The 15,776-nt window shown below is 40.3% G+C and overlaps 1 protein-coding gene across 2 annotated transcripts in view; it reads left to right on the top strand.

Annotated features, from left to right (window-relative positions):
* lrp1bb (low density lipoprotein receptor-related protein 1Bb) overlaps positions 1–15,776 on the top strand; it is a 225,958-nt gene that overhangs the window by 108,882 nt on the left and 101,300 nt on the right. For both annotated transcript variants that reach the window (XM_068571847.1, XM_068571846.1), the window contains exons 8-17: positions 466–658; positions 971–1,114; positions 2,344–2,580; positions 2,863–3,043; positions 7,056–7,275; positions 7,675–7,864; positions 9,040–9,162; positions 9,495–9,638; positions 11,013–11,138; positions 12,093–12,206. In XM_068571847.1, the coding sequence (XP_068427948.1) occupies positions 466–658; positions 971–1,114; positions 2,344–2,580; positions 2,863–3,043; positions 7,056–7,275; positions 7,675–7,864; positions 9,040–9,162; positions 9,495–9,638; positions 11,013–11,138; positions 12,093–12,206 (1,672 nt within the window). The remainder of the gene's footprint in view (positions 1–465; positions 659–970; positions 1,115–2,343; positions 2,581–2,862; positions 3,044–7,055; positions 7,276–7,674; positions 7,865–9,039; positions 9,163–9,494; positions 9,639–11,012; positions 11,139–12,092; positions 12,207–15,776) is intronic.

The raw sequence follows: 15,776 nt of genomic DNA, 5'->3' as shown, positions 1-15,776 counted from the left end.
GGTACACCCATTTATGTAGGGTGTCTGTGTGAAATTGCTTTAAAAGTAGAGTGCCATGGCCAAATTACATCGAGAGAAACACTTTGAGTGGTTTGTTTATATATATTTGTATTCATTCTGACACATGTTTCTCATGCCCATGAAGTAAAGGTGTGACCTAGGGAGCTTTGGTGTACTTCCTGTGAACACGGCTTATCCAGGCATGGCACTTTGCGTTGGTGTCAGTCTGCTAAATGTAGCATGGAGGCTGAGGTGTCACAGCCAGCGTCCCAAGGGAGTCCATCTTTTTGATTCGGCTGCCAAATGTACAGACAGCCCTAACCCACCACCCTCGTGCTGGCCACGTGATGAAATCAATAAAAATATATTGTTGTTGTTTTCTCTTGTGATTTTACTTATTTTTAGCTTCAGGCTTTATGATGTTAAAAACACAAAACAAACACCATGGATCTCCTTGTTTTGCAGGTGTCATACATTTATGCATTAGCTGTGTTTGAGGACTACCTTTATGCTACCCAATCCGACCCCTCCAAAGGGAGTTACCCTGTGGAGCTGCTACGGATCCACAGGTTCAACATCACAGAGGATAGCCGGACACTGGCCAGCCTGGGGAATACTAGAGGACTCCGTGTTTACCACAAACTCGCTCAGCCGAAAGGTAAAGGATTTTCTTTTTATATCTATATCTATCTATCTATATATCTATCTATCTATCTATCTATCTATCTATCTATCTATATATATATATATATATATATATATATATATATATATATATATATATAGAGAGAGAGAGAGAGAGAGAGAGAGAGAGAGAGAGAGAGAGAGAGAGAGAGAGGTTAACTTGCGCGAGTGTGTGTGTCAGTCTTCCCCATTTTGTGACTCAGAAGCTGGAGTCTGCGTAAGTACAGAAAGAGGATGCTTCATTGCCTTGTAATGATTTCTCTGTCCTTCATTATCATGTCCACAGTCAGGAGTCAAGCATGTGAAATAGCTTCATACGGAAAACCGGGTGGATGTTCCCATATCTGTCTTCTAAGTGGCAGCTACAAGTCCAGAACCTGCCGCTGTCGTACCGGCTACAGCCTTGGCTCCGATGGACAGTCCTGTAAAAGTCAGTATATATTTTGCCTTGGATTTAAATAAGTGTGTCATTCTGTATTTTAGTACTCTTAAAAATGTACATTCTTCATTGGCAGTGCTCCCTGTTATTTATGAACACAAATATTGACTTATGCCTGAAAGAAAACGTTTCGCATCAGTGCTCTTTCTGATATTGACATGTGTCTGTAAAGGTCATGTGTCATATTAGAGCTCAGGGCGTCCCACACATGCCTTAGCCACAGACTGACAGTGATAAAGACGACCGCTGGTGGACATGCACCCATTTGAAAGTGACATCCCAATATCGACCTATCTCGAGCCTGATTGATTATTGCCATAATGAGGATTTAAGTTTTGCTGCATTTGTTGGCTGCTCTGATCAATTGCTGGACATTGTGAACTTGACAATAAAAGCAGAAGATCAAATTGATGACACAATCTGAGGGGCCACCACTGTTCGATCGGGGTAACGAAGCATTGGGAGACTTGCCGTGACACATTTGATTTATTCCCTCCTCATAGATGTTCTGATGACACCAGCTATCTTTCTCGTGCTTGCGCTTTCCGTCTCCCTAAGCATAATGAGATTCGGTGCTAAATGGTAGTGCTTCTTCATACAGCAGTCACCGTGGGGTTTGATATCTGGGTCTCCTGCAATGCTTAATTGTCTCCTGGGTAGTTGGTCTCTCGCTCACAAAATGATAAATTGAAGTGAGGCATGTGTGGTCCTCACCCCCAGCATCCCAGTCTCCTGGGTAGGGGCTGAGAGCGAGGCGAGGTCTGCTTCTCTCACTGGAAGCCCTCCTCCATTTCCCTCTCTTCAGTGGATCCCAAAGGGTTCGAGAACATACAGCCCCCTGAGCGGCAGTCGGGCCGCAGAGGAGCTGCCTCAGCTTTCTAGGCCTTTCTGTTTGCCTTTCTACACAGACACCATGTTATTTTAGATCAAAAGCTGTGTTCTCAGCCAAGGTAAGTATTGCCATTGTCTGTTTGCTCAAGCCTTTTTCCCTGTCCTACTGCCATGGCAGCTTTGTAGCAGGAGCATGATTGAAGGGGCAGAGTAAAGTCATTGGCACTGATTACTGCCTCCATTAATGTGAATAGATGGCCCTCGCTCTAGCGGACATATAAGAACAATGTGGCCAGTAAGAGGGTTTAATGCTGGGATCAGCACTGATGAATTAGACCAATTAATTGACAATAACAGTAAAAATGGGTCCGTCCTTTTTTGCCTTGCAGAGCCCAAAAACGATCTCTTCCTGTTCTATGGTAAGGGGCGTCCCGGGGTCATCCGAGGCCTGGATATGAATATCAAGTCCAGCGATGAGCACATCGTGCCAATCGAGGACCTGGTCAACCCTCGAGCAATTGACTACTACGCAGAAACAGGTCACATCTACTTTGCTGACACCACCAGTTTCCTCATTGGGAGACAAAAAATAGACGGAAACAGCAGAGAGACGATACTCAAAGATGGTAGGTCTGAATTCATTTTTAATACTTACTGCAGCATTTTTATAGAATTAATTAAACTGACATTATTCACTGTTTAAAATTACTTTCCTGGCATTAATGTAAGGTTGGAGCCATGACACATACTCTTAATCTACTCAAACCACAAACCTACTCAAAGTGTTTAACTCCTCATTGTACCTCATCAAACAGTTTAAACATGTTTTAAGAAGTCCAATCAAAGTACAGCATGAAAACACATATTTGGTGACTGTGTTGAATTAATTGCTGCTGATTCTGTTGTAGAACTTGACAATGTTGAAGGAATCTCGGTGGACTGGATTGGGAGTAACTTGTATTGGACCAACGATGGCTACAGGAAGACAATCAGTGTTGCCAGACTGGAGAGAGCCTCACTGACCAGGAAGACTCTGTTGGAAGGGAATATGTCACATCCCCGGGCCATCGTGGTCGACCCTCTGAACAGGTCAGCAAAAGAACTAAACATGCACGGAATTGTGTTGTATGAAAGAGAAAACAATCCAATAGCCAGTAGTTAGTTAAAAAGGTCAGTGGTGGCTGGTGGCTCTGAACAATTTGAGAGGGCTGGAGGAAAAATGGCTTTGTCACTAAATGGCTACTTATCTCTACTTTCTTGTGTTCAACAAAAATTAGGCAGTGGGAAAAAAATGTCTGACAATGTCTTTTTTTAAACTATCACTGCGGGCTCTAGAGGGAACCATGTGTGCCTAATGTGTCACGAGAAGCCTGTCAGAGCAACAAGGGGTGAGGGCTTTGCCACAGGTCCGGCTAGGAGTGTTGGGGCAGCGAGGCCCGAGGGGGCACCAGCAGTGCAGAGCTCAACATCCGCTCCCGAGCACTGTCCTGCCACTGCCGCGCCCTTCAGTCCAAATATATTGTTCCCGTCAGTTTAACAGTGTGTCAATGCTCCAACAAGCCAACTCTTACACTGCTCGAGTTAAATACAAAAAAAATAATAATAAAAAAAGATGTTTACCTGAAAAAAAGCAAATGTGGACCAAAAGGCCTGAAAATGAAAATGTTGTGTTTTTTAAGGGAAATGTACACACATCCATGGTGCATGTGAATTGGAAAGGAAAACTGATATAAAGCATGTTAGTTTGAAGCTTAAGAGCACTGACCAAGCTGCACTATTTGATGCATTGCGGTGAGAATGTGTTAATATTGCTTATACCAGCAGCCAGCTTGAAGACTATTTTCAGGGTGAGTTGGATGTGAAAGTGATTTAGCGTTGATTCTGGATAGTTTGTTAGTTCTGGTGTGGTCAAGTTTGAAAAACTGGACCATGTATGTGCCGGTGACAGCTGAAAGTAAGAAAACAAAACAAAAATTGCAGTGGCAGTTCTTGTGTTTGTTTGTTTCTTAGCTCCTTAATCTTTTTTACTTACCTATTGGAAGTTTTGGATTTTTTTTTTTTACTGGATCTGAAGAGGCAAACACAAATCAGTTTTGAGCTACTTCTTACATCTTCTTCCTGTGCCTTTTTGTAGATATAAATATCACTTTGCCTCAAATGTTAATCCTGGCGATCATCTCTTTTAGCAGACATCTGCTTGGACTGAGGATCACGTCATGTGTCTTTGAAAAAAAAAATGTAAATGTAAACCAGCATATTAAACTGAGAGAACATCTGCCGTTCTAATGAGTGTAGGGCTGTGTTACATTTTTTAGGTGAAAGAAAACGATAGCTCATGTTGTTGCCTCTACCAGCTCGTTAACCAATGAACCAATTTTATTTCATGTACTTCCTTGGTCTTCATTGATCATCTCTTTTGGATTCCTGTGCATATATATATATATATATATATATATATATATATATATATATATATATATATATATATATATATATATATATATACATATATATATATATATATGTATATATATGGAGACATCACCAGCAGAGATGGTATTTAACATATTGAGGAGATGCTGCAAAGCTCAAATTCATTGAGCGTCTTAAGGATCTTAAGGATTAACACTTTAAGGCTTAAATCGTATTAACACAAACCAAATCCATAGCAGTCAGAGATTAGTTTTCAAGCCTCGAGGGGGTTGTTCCAAACATTTTGCCATACACAGCCATTTCACTGCTGTAGGTAAATACACCAAACCGAAAGCCAAAACTTATTCATACTTGGTTTTGATTTGTGTCCCTCTTTTCTCTAACAATTGTCCCGACCTAACTGTGCAAGTCCACAATAACTACTAAGTGTACTATTTACCTTTTACATCTCGTACCAATGACACAGATTCAAACATCCAAATACATATCACATCTCACAGTGGTACAGCGTGTATTTGGAAGGAAATAAAACACATTGATTTTAAAACTTAAAATCTATACCTTCATCTAGTGTAAAGGAGAAATCCAATAGAAACAACTCTGGTGAGAACACAGCCATACACTTGGAAGACTAATGAGAAAATAGCATGCTGGTCTTGTGTCAGAATTTCCGCCCTGACAGATATGGCGTAGCAGCAGTGTTCAAGGTGGAGAATATTATGTCATTTTATTTTTGTAGAAGGATTAATAACTTTTGCTCCGACCCTCCCGCTGACAGCACAAATGATTAGAAAAGCTAGTTTTGGGCCTCCGAGGGAGCGTTCAGCCTAAACCCGACAGTCCTTTGATCTCTATCTGCTCTGCTGAAAGAGTCTCTTCAGGTAAAATGGATGCACCTCTCCAACTGATTTCTCCACTGCATTCTCGCTCCCTTATTTTCTGCTCTGTTTGCCGCCTCCAGTGTGTGTTGACAAGATAAGGACTCCTAGTGTCAACTTAACAGTGTCATATACCTCTCTATCCTTGTGACATTAGGAATCTCATACATGTATTCACGTAACATGTACAAGACATGTATACACTCTGTAACATATAATAGAAGATTGCATTTGATGAAAATAGGGCTGCAACGATTATCTTTATTAGCGTTAAATCTAGAGATTTGTTTATATTGGTCAATTGAAAATGGTTTGGCAAATCTGGAAGATTCTGAAAAATTGCCTCTCAGGTACCCACAGCTCAAGGTCAGTCTTTAAACATCTTGTGTCATCCAATTCACATTCCTAAACCAAAATGTGTTTGGATTTCTGTCACAGAGGAGTAAGAAAACCAGAAAATATTTCCATTTGAGAAGCTATGACCTTTTTAGGTTTTGTCATTTATTCTTGAAAATAACTTTTAATAATGTTCTGATCCACAAATTGAATAATTTACTAATTATTGCAGCTCTACAAACATGAATAAATGTATTAAAAAAGTATTCAGTTGACACATTAAGAATAATGTAAAAATGTATTTACATTCTTATTTTCATGACAATAAAAGTGCATGGTGTGTCCATCAGTCTATTTGACATTGTTTCAATGCATGTTTCTGTGCACATAGTTGTGTGTGTGTGTGTGTGTGTGTGTGTGTGTGTGTGTGTGTGTGTGTGTGTGTGTGTGTCTGCTTGTGAGTCTGGAGCATTGCTAAATAATTCAGGAGATCGTAAAGATGACATCAAGACAGAGAGTCTTCATTTACCTCCATATCCCATTCTGTTTCATCTGCCCTTAGCCAACCCTCTATCATTGATGAGAAACAGGGGGTCACATGGCTCAGTCAGCAACACTCAAACAGAGAAAATCCCCTGGGCATGGTTACTAGAGAACAGATCATGTCAAATCGTTGACCCAATCCCGTTTCAGATACCACAGGCCTACTGAGAGTTGCAGTCTCTGCATACAACAGGATACATTGAAAAAATGTTGTTTCTTTGTGGGGTGTGGGCGGGACTATGAGACTTCTAACTTTGCTTTGATGTGCAGTCAAGCAGCACTTTAACTTGATAAGTCTGAATAATTTCTTAAGCTACGATGCACTCTCCTTTGACTGCCAGAAATGTTTGATTACTTGGTTTTACATATGGGAAATCTGGATTCCAGTTTATTTCCATTTCAGTGGGAACTCTCTTGTCATGAAATTGGTTTTCTGAACAAATGGTTATTAAGTTGTATTTGACAGTACCGGTTGTGTTCTCTGTAGTGCTCACTGCATGAATCAAAGCAGCATGTGTCAGACTCACCAGGGAGCACAGCCATGCCTTCCCATGGGTGTACAGAACAAAACCCACAAGGCACATTTCACTGAGATACCGCATACATCATTCTGAGAGAAGCCTACAGAAACATGCTGTCATGTGTATGCTGATTGATAAGGAATCAAAGCAGGAGCAAGCTGATGAAGGGTGCAACAGGCACTACCATCCAACATCAGCATGACAAGGAGTAAGGGCAGGGATGAATGAGGAGACAGCTGAAATGAACTGCCTTAGACTGAATAGGGAATGTGATCAGTGTGAGGCTGGATCTGGGAATGACTTATAGATCTAGCCTGAACTAAAGCGCTGCGTTATTACTGTATATCAGTTTATCGGTGCAATAATTGTGTGTATCCATTTGTATGATAGCTGGATGTACTGGACGGACTGGGAAGAGGATGAGGTCAATGACAGCATAGGGCGGATAGAGAAAGCCTGGATGGACGGATCCAACCGCCGCATTTTCGTCACCTCCAACATGCTGTGGCCCAATGGTCTGACTCTGGACCACAGCACCGGCACCATGTACTGGTGTGACGCCTACTACGATCACATCGAGAAGATCCATCTCAACGGGACTGGGCGAATGGTGAGTGTCAATGTGTAATGATCACACAGTCGTTTAATGATTCTAATTATATATATATATATAAAAATAAAATAACTACTAAACAGACAGCACTGCGTTGCTCACTCCTCCATTCGACTGTAGGTAGTGGAATGACATATTAAGCTAATCAATTATTTGCAAATGGTATTTAATCAATGCCAATATTCTAGCAAACATTATTATAAGCAGACAGCGGTGTGTGAATACATTTGTGCAAATACATTGAATCACATTCATCGTATACTGTCATTAAATCATTTCTCAGCCCATATTCAAACAGCTCAAACCTTGTTTGAGATTATTATTTTGTCGCTGATGGCATCTTTCCTTCGCCCTCCTAATCTCTTGATTACAATGCATGTTTGCTTCATATTCCAGGTGGTGTACAATGGAAAAGAGCTGAACCATCCGTTCGGGATCTCTCATTATCGTAATTTTATCTTTTGGACGGAATACATGAACGCCTCGGTGTTCCAGCTGGACTTGACCACCGGCGATGTCACTCTGCTGCGGAGTGAGAGACCACCGCTATTTGGCTTACGTGTCTATGATGCACCGAGTCAGCAAGGTTGGCTGCTTTACTTTCATTTACTCCTCATCCGGTGCCGCTGAACCACAGCTTCCCTTACAGAGAAAGTTTGGCACTTAAAATAGAACCACTCTGTGCTGTGTGTCCAAGCATTTGTATACCATATACACACTCTATGAATGGACTGCACTTTAAGCGAAATACACACTTGATATTTCACAAGTATGTCTATTATTGTCAAACGATAGGCATATTGTTTCATGGTGTAAACATGTGTTTTGAACAACAGTGACAGTGACTTTAACACCCCCAGGGGCTCTTCTCTATGACCTTGGCTTGAAGGAATCTGCTCAATTCTGTAACAAATGATGACGGATTCATGCTGTTAGAAAGCTGAAAAAAAGATACAAGAGGAGTTTGATATGGGCATGGAACGCATGTCTTCTGCTATCCTATAGTAGGCATGCAAAAACCCAGACACCCACTCCACAATCAGGAGAGGTCGATGACATTGCTCTAAATGTAGAGGTACATGCATTTTTACATTCCAGTGAAGTGGTTAGATACATGAGTTTTAGTCAAGAACTTTAAATCTATGGCTTGGAAGCAGGAAAGTGCAATATCAAAGATATAATACAGATGAATGGTGGGATTCTGCATGCACAGCTTAGTTCACTTCATACAGAGAATTTCCGCTGGACATTTCTCCATTGTTCATGTGACTGAATAGATTAATTGGCTGCCCAGTCTTCTGAGTATTAGTGATTGGCTCTTACAAAACCAAAAGCTTTATCTCATTGGCTCAGGCACTGCCTTTGGCTGTGTGTTAAATGAAAGTGACAAAGGTGTCTTATGACTTAACTTTATATGTGACAGTATTTTTTCCCTCTTTGTCCAGAGAGACAAATTATTCCTCTAAGAAAGATAAAAATGTCAAATGTCCCTCACCTACAGCATTTCAAATATTTTACTCGCCATGTGGGTATAGATCACGTGGCATATGCCTCACACGCCTCTCAAAGACAGGAGACAAGTTTTGTATCAATGAAATGATTTATTTCTGCGAGGTTTGAAGTGACAACTGAACCTTTGCTGTTCACCGTACAAAGGTAAAGTAAACAAAACAACAACAGAAATCTGTGGCACTTTAGGCAGGCTTTAGAAAATGGAACTTTAAATGAGAAAGACACCTTATTTGGGATCCATTTCTCCAGGTGACAACGCATGCAGTGTGAATTATGGGGGCTGCAGTACCCTCTGCCTTGCCATCCCAGGAGGCAGAGTATGTGCCTGCGCTGACAACCAGCTTCTGGAGAAGAACAATGTCACCTGTGCAGGTATGAGGACATAATGAATCAGACAGAGCGAGAGGCCTAAGATCATTCTGTGCCAGTATACTGTAATCATGGCTTCATCCTATGGGACAAAGATCAAATACTAACCTTATCTTTTCACATGCAAATCAGCTAATAAAATCATAAATACAGATGGGAAATCATCCCAGTGGGTTTTCCATAAATGTAAGCCCTCCCAGTTGTTACGCATGGGGTTATGATACATTATTAACATGTTTTATGCGCTATTATAAAGGGACGCTTATAATTACCCCTAAACACATACTTCATAGGAAGTCCCTGGTTGATTTTTGACTCGCAACTATTTTTCCCAGAAACATCCGGCGGTGGTTCGGCGCCGCAGAGATGTAAAAACGATGAGTTCCAGTGCCACAATCAACGCTGCATACGGGCCCTGTGGAAGTGTGATGGAGATGATGACTGTCTGGATGGGAGCGATGAGGAGAGCCACAGCTGCTGTGAGGATGTTAAAATCTGTCTGCGCTGCAGGCGCTACATGCAAAAACACAATCGCATTGCACGAAACATGTTGCTACACTTACATGCACAACCATGCACTAAGCTAGAAAAGCACAGGCCTTTTTTTAAGGCTGATTCTCTCCTGCTGTCCACTTCTATGTTTTTAAATGTCACGGAAGTAAGGGTGAATAGTGTTCCTCCCCCACAATGCTGTGTCCCCTTTCGCTCTTGGTGAAGCAATTTTGTTTCAGCATAAAACACCATGACACAAGGATATTGGTTCTTTTTTTCTGTTTCTTGAGGCAAAACACCATTATCCAAACCTCTGCCAGAATTATTAGAATTGAAAAAATCTATTATTTTGTCTCCTGGAATATCATGTACTTTTACAATCAACTAACTTCGTTGGTTTTAGCGAGAATGGAGTCTTCCAGAGAATTCATCAGGCCAAAAATGAACTTGAAGATTGATGAATGTTGTGTTTTGAATGAGTAATTGCAAATGCTCCATTGCATTCTGATCAGTCTGAGCCTCACACAGCCTCTTATTTAATGCTGGGACAGAATCGAAATTTAGTTCAGTTGGTGGAAATGTTGCCTGTGACCAAACGCCAAATGGTAACTAAGGTCCTTTGACTGAAACACTGATCCTAGGGTAGCACACTCTTACAGCATTTGGCATTACCAAAAACCAGGTATTCTCAAAATGAAAGGTAATTCATTATGTTGCAATATCTACACATATACATTTGCTCAGATTTAATTAGATGTATGGGGGGTGAGGCTTAATTCACTTGGATGCTGAAATGTGTAATTAAAGTTAAATGACATGATTGAAAATAATAATAAGGAGCTTGGTTGCTAGTACCAGTGAAGTTATTATGTGAAAGTGGCTTTAAATAAAACTAAAATCAAGGCAATAAAGCAGCATTACAAATATAGTTAAGACCACTGTAAAAATGTTATGGGGACGTCATTACTTCCAATTAAAGGACAAACCACCAAGGAGAAACATTAGTGAGATTCTCCTCTCAAATACCCTTCCCTTTTATGGTTCCTTACATGGCTTGTTGGTCTCTCAGTGCAAGATTAGTTTAGCTGGAGACTGTATTCACAGCTTCTTAATGGGATTTCATTAATTCTATGTGAACATGCAGTAGTTTCCCCCAGTAGGACTAAGAGAAATCAGGGCTGGTGAATGGATAAAGCTGAATATGGAGAGAAACACCACTTTTCTGCTACCTTGGCTGTAGCTATGGAGAATGGAGAATGTCATGTTTTCCTTGATGCCCTTGTTTGGCTTTTTGATTAAATTATAGTACATTGAATGTGTGAGTTGCAAGGTCACTGACTGACTGATTTTGCTCTTTGCAGATAATCACACCTGTCCTGTTGATCAGTTCAAATGTGGCAACAATCGCTGTATTCCCAAACGATGGCTTTGTGATGGAACGAATGACTGTGGCAACAGTGAGGATGAGACAAACACCACATGCTCAGGTGTGTAGTGTACTACTTGTATGTTTGTCTTAGTCAGTGTAGCTTCTGCTGTAGTGCCATGATTTTACAATTGTATATATTTAGCACATGCATATAAAAGAAAATAGTTTTTTATTTCAGCATTTCGGCAAGATCTGTCATATTTTCTATCTATTTGCACTGTTCATCACTTATTCCATGGATGAACGCTGAAGTGTAATTTTATGAATTGGTGGTATCAGAACAACATATTGTGGCTCCAGGATCGACTGTTGAACTTTCGTAACTGATTTCCATAAAGCAAATGTAGACTGTGATATTCAAAGTTCAAACAACTCTTTCATCTATATACAGTAAGGTAGTAAACATTTTTCTCCAATGTCTTTTGATTGTGCTTTATTCATTAAATTCCTGACCATAGGGGGTCTGAGGGTGTCAAGGCCGTTATCATCACAATGCCTCGCGGCTCTCGAGTGGCGTTGGTACAGTGCAATCGATTTCAATGTGTGAGAGCACTCTCCAGTATCAAAGAGTTGTAGCACCTATGAGAGACAACTGTATGTCAGGAACACTTACAGTATATCACATCCCTCCCATGTCCTCAATGGTGCTTCTCTGAAGCTTTTTATCCTTAGAGGATCAATCTACTCTATGACCATTAGGCAGGGGATGAGGAATGTTCCCTTATCGTCAGATTGACATGCATACCCCACATCAGTAAGACATCCCTTGTCTGCTGCCCATGCATGCCATCCATGGCCTAGCAGCAGGTATCTGACAGCCCGTCAAGTAACGGCACATTTCCCATGGCTTTTCATACCTTCCCTGGTCTACTGTGTGATTGAGTGTTAAAAAGTTTGCACTGGGCGGACATTGACGTCCCGGTGATGTAGTGATCATTAGGGTTGTTGTGCACATCCTGCATTGACTTATGCACTTGTGATTGAATTATGTGGCTTCGTTCTTTTCTCTCAGCCCAGCCCTGTCAGACCGACCAGTTCTCCTGCCAGAACGGACGATGTATACCTCGAGCCTGGAGCTGCGACCGGGAGGACGATTGTGGGGATATGTCCGATGAAATATCATGCAGTGAGTCACACTTGGCGATTTACCACATGCCATTTAAGTTTCACTCTGCACGGATTTGAACGCTACTGCTATTTGTGTTGCTCTGTTTGGTCAAGATGTAATTCAGGCCAGCTCTGTGAATGAATCGAATACTAATCAGGCCATTTTGGATGTTCACTAGTTGTTATGCCTAGTCAGGGTATTTTTAAAGCTACAATGAGTATAATGTATTTCTCCTGTCTTATAGGATATCGCTGAGGGCGGATAGGGTTGTCAATGCACACCGGTGACTCAATGATTACATCACCAGGCAGTGACATTTCAAAACTCACTTTCTATTCTACACAAGCAACTCTATAAAATGTGACTATGATTTATGGTAGTAGTTCTCAAATGGGAAAAAAAAAAAAATATATATATATATACAAAACATTTGTATCTATTTAAAAATACTTTAAAATAGTTATATTTTATTCAATTTTTATTAAATAAAATATATAAGTACATGAAGATAAGTTTTTGTTTTCTATAATAAATTAGACACTGATGGCACGGTGTGTATTACATATTTTTGTCAATCAAAAATAGGTTTTGCACTGGTCAGGGTTTACTTGGCTGAAACAATATTTCACAGGGGGTACATCACTAAAAAAATGTTGAGAACCACTGATTGATGTAGTCGAAACTGCCAGAAATGTGTCAACATTTACTGTTTCAACTCTAGATAGACAGAAAATATGTGCTGAGCAGCACTCGCACAGGATAATTTAATGTAATGTGTGCATTATAATAAAATCATTTCTTTCACATAATGTCCTTAAAAGCACACTATCGAAAAAAAAATAAAGAGTTGTAGTCTAAACTGATGAGATTAAATGGACCACATGTTATTTCCTTCCCGTTTTACTTAAATGTTTTGGTGGTCCACATATGGTGGGAGGAGCATGACACACATATTAAATGTCCTGACATATGAAGTGGAAACAAAGGATTTGGGTTTTACTGAGCAGCGCGGCTGTAACATGCTGCAGCATGCTGGTTGCCCTTTTCAGTCGGGTCACCAGTTTAGATGGGGTGACCATTGAATTGGTACAGATGTTGATACGGCCAACTTATCAAACATTGAATGCTACTCTCAGCTGCTTGTAATTTTTTTGAATCCTTGAGTATTTTCTAGTCTCTTTTAAATGCATTACTATTAAGTTGAGTGAGTTTTAAAATTTGAATTATTGATGCCGTGTTCTCTGGACCAAGAACTCGACAGGCCCTCACTGATGGCATCAGCTTAGAGGGGTGGTGCCGAGTAAACTGCATACTTTTGTGCAGAAGTTCACTTTTCTTAAGTTCCGTCTCAGTGCTATTACACAAACTGTCAGCTTCAGTTAGTAAATGTGCCAGTCTGTTCTGAAATAATCTTAGAAAACATAAATGAGAAAAATACATGGCACGCCATGATTGTCTGAGCTTCTACGGAGTTCTCTGATGATATATTTAACCTTTTGATGTGCAACAGAAAAGAGCATTTAGGCTGTAAAGTATGTTTTCAGCTGTGAAGTTGAACTGGATGAATTAACAGCACACATTAAAAGGATTGGGCAGTGGGGCAAAGGTTTTAAGATCCCCCTTTAATCACTGTTTGTATTAAAACAGCCTTTTTCTAGTGATAGATGTTTGCCACTGTGATATATCGCCTCAGCCTGCCTTTGTGTGTCTTAAGCTGATTCAATACACAGTCACAAACAGCCAGGGTGTAAGCAGTAATTAAAGTTCATGCTTGGCTTCATTCAATCATAATCAAGCTGTGCAGAAAAAAACATATTCTCTTCCTCACCGTTGTCTGAGCTTCCTCAGGCATCTCTTCTCCGTAGGCACTCTCCTGTGCTGCTCTGGCAGCTCACTTAGCTCCAGTGGAACTACTGTGGGTTTTGGAACACCTGAAGCTCAGTGGTGGCCGCTTTAGAGATTGATGCTAATTTGGATTTTGTTTGTCAGTAGTTTAGTAGTTGTCACACAGTGTCTCATATTGGGCTCTCTGTTCACTTGAAGCCGTCATTATTTATGGATGCCGGTGTTCCATTTTTTTGCCAGGCACAGTGTTTACTTGAAACCTTCATTATTTATGGATGTCCGTGCTTCATTTTTAATGAATGTTAAATTCCAACCAGTCATGCGCTGTCAGTGAGACCTAACGCATTTGTGGGAAATATAGAAGACACTTGTCTGATAAAGATACAGAGTTTCTTCTCGACAGTGCCTTAGGTATTCCAGGCAGCAGAAGCAGATGCCAACAAATCAATTCACATGTAGACTTGCGTTTCATACTGAAGTCAATATAGTTTTCAGGCATCCTGTAAGAATATTTGAAAAGTAGTGTATATACAGTATCTTAAAATTGGTTACAAGAGAAGGGTATCTGATGGGAATACGGATGTCAGTCCTCACAATGTCGCCAGTCCACAAAATATAAGCTGTGACATAAAACACTATACATGCAGCAGCACTGGCAGAGGATATTGATGCCGTAACGTAGAGCAATTTAGTTCAATAAATCTCCCTGACTGCAGTGAAGGATGTTGGATCAGCTACTGCATTGGATTTGCATTCTCTAACTTTCATTTTCAAGAGGATTTTTTATATATAGGGAGTACAATTGTAGGTGGTGATGAACATTTTTTCAAAAGTGTCTGTCAGTTCACAGTGATTATAATTTCAAAGATTTAATTAATAATATTCACATCCTCCAGACGAGCATTTTCAGATGAATCATTTATATTTCCCTCTCTGCCTTGAACTACTAATGTGCACTCAGTTCATAGTTCAAGAGTCTATGTCCCCTGCTTATAGACAATGTTGACTCAACCATCATGACTGTTCCAGCTCTTTGTGCAACCCAATAATGGGATGATTTCTTTTCTTTTTTTCCCTTTTTTTCAGGGCCAAGCATGTTTTACATAGCTTTGTGATCGGGGGCATTGATCAAGAAAGCAGAAACAAACTTGTTGTAAATAAAACATGGCTGTGCAAGGCTCCCTTTAGTACAAAGCATTAATCAAAAGAGGAATTTCAGATTATTCTTAACTTTTATTTTCCTCTTCCGTCCAGGGCCACATATAACACCCACTCTGAAAAGATTTAGCATTAAGGTCACAAGCAGGTCACAGTCTTGTTCTGTGAAATAGCTCCACAGCTACTTGGCACAAAGTGTGCTACAGACGTTCACAGTTCCCTGGTGATGAACTTCAATAACTCTCAGATTTTTCCCGTAGCAGAAAGTAGTTTTTAGTCTATACGGAAAATGTCTCAACAACTATTACGTGGATTGCCATGAAATTTAGTACAGACATTAAGCACCGCTGTGGCGACAGAAAGCAAAGCCTCGCAGAGTCACAAGACTGTAGACTCTAAATCCTGTTTTATTTTTTTATTTCTCTATACTGATTTAGAAATCATATTCTTCTGCTGTAATCTAATGTTTGTGGAGAGAGAACAACCTGTATTTCTCAGCTGTTTTCAATAGGGGTGACCGTTACCGGAAGTTACCACATTGTCTTATTCAATCATCAAAATGTAATAATCTGGAGATTTTTCTCC

Source organism: Clinocottus analis, unplaced genomic scaffold, assembly GCF_023055335.1.
Source record: "Clinocottus analis isolate CAN_PGR_092001 unplaced genomic scaffold, fCliAna1.0.p SCAF_12, whole genome shotgun sequence".
In the NCBI taxonomy this organism is placed as follows: domain Eukaryota; kingdom Metazoa; phylum Chordata; class Actinopteri; order Perciformes; family Cottidae; genus Clinocottus; species Clinocottus analis.
This window is presented reverse-complemented; position numbering and strand designations above follow the sequence as displayed.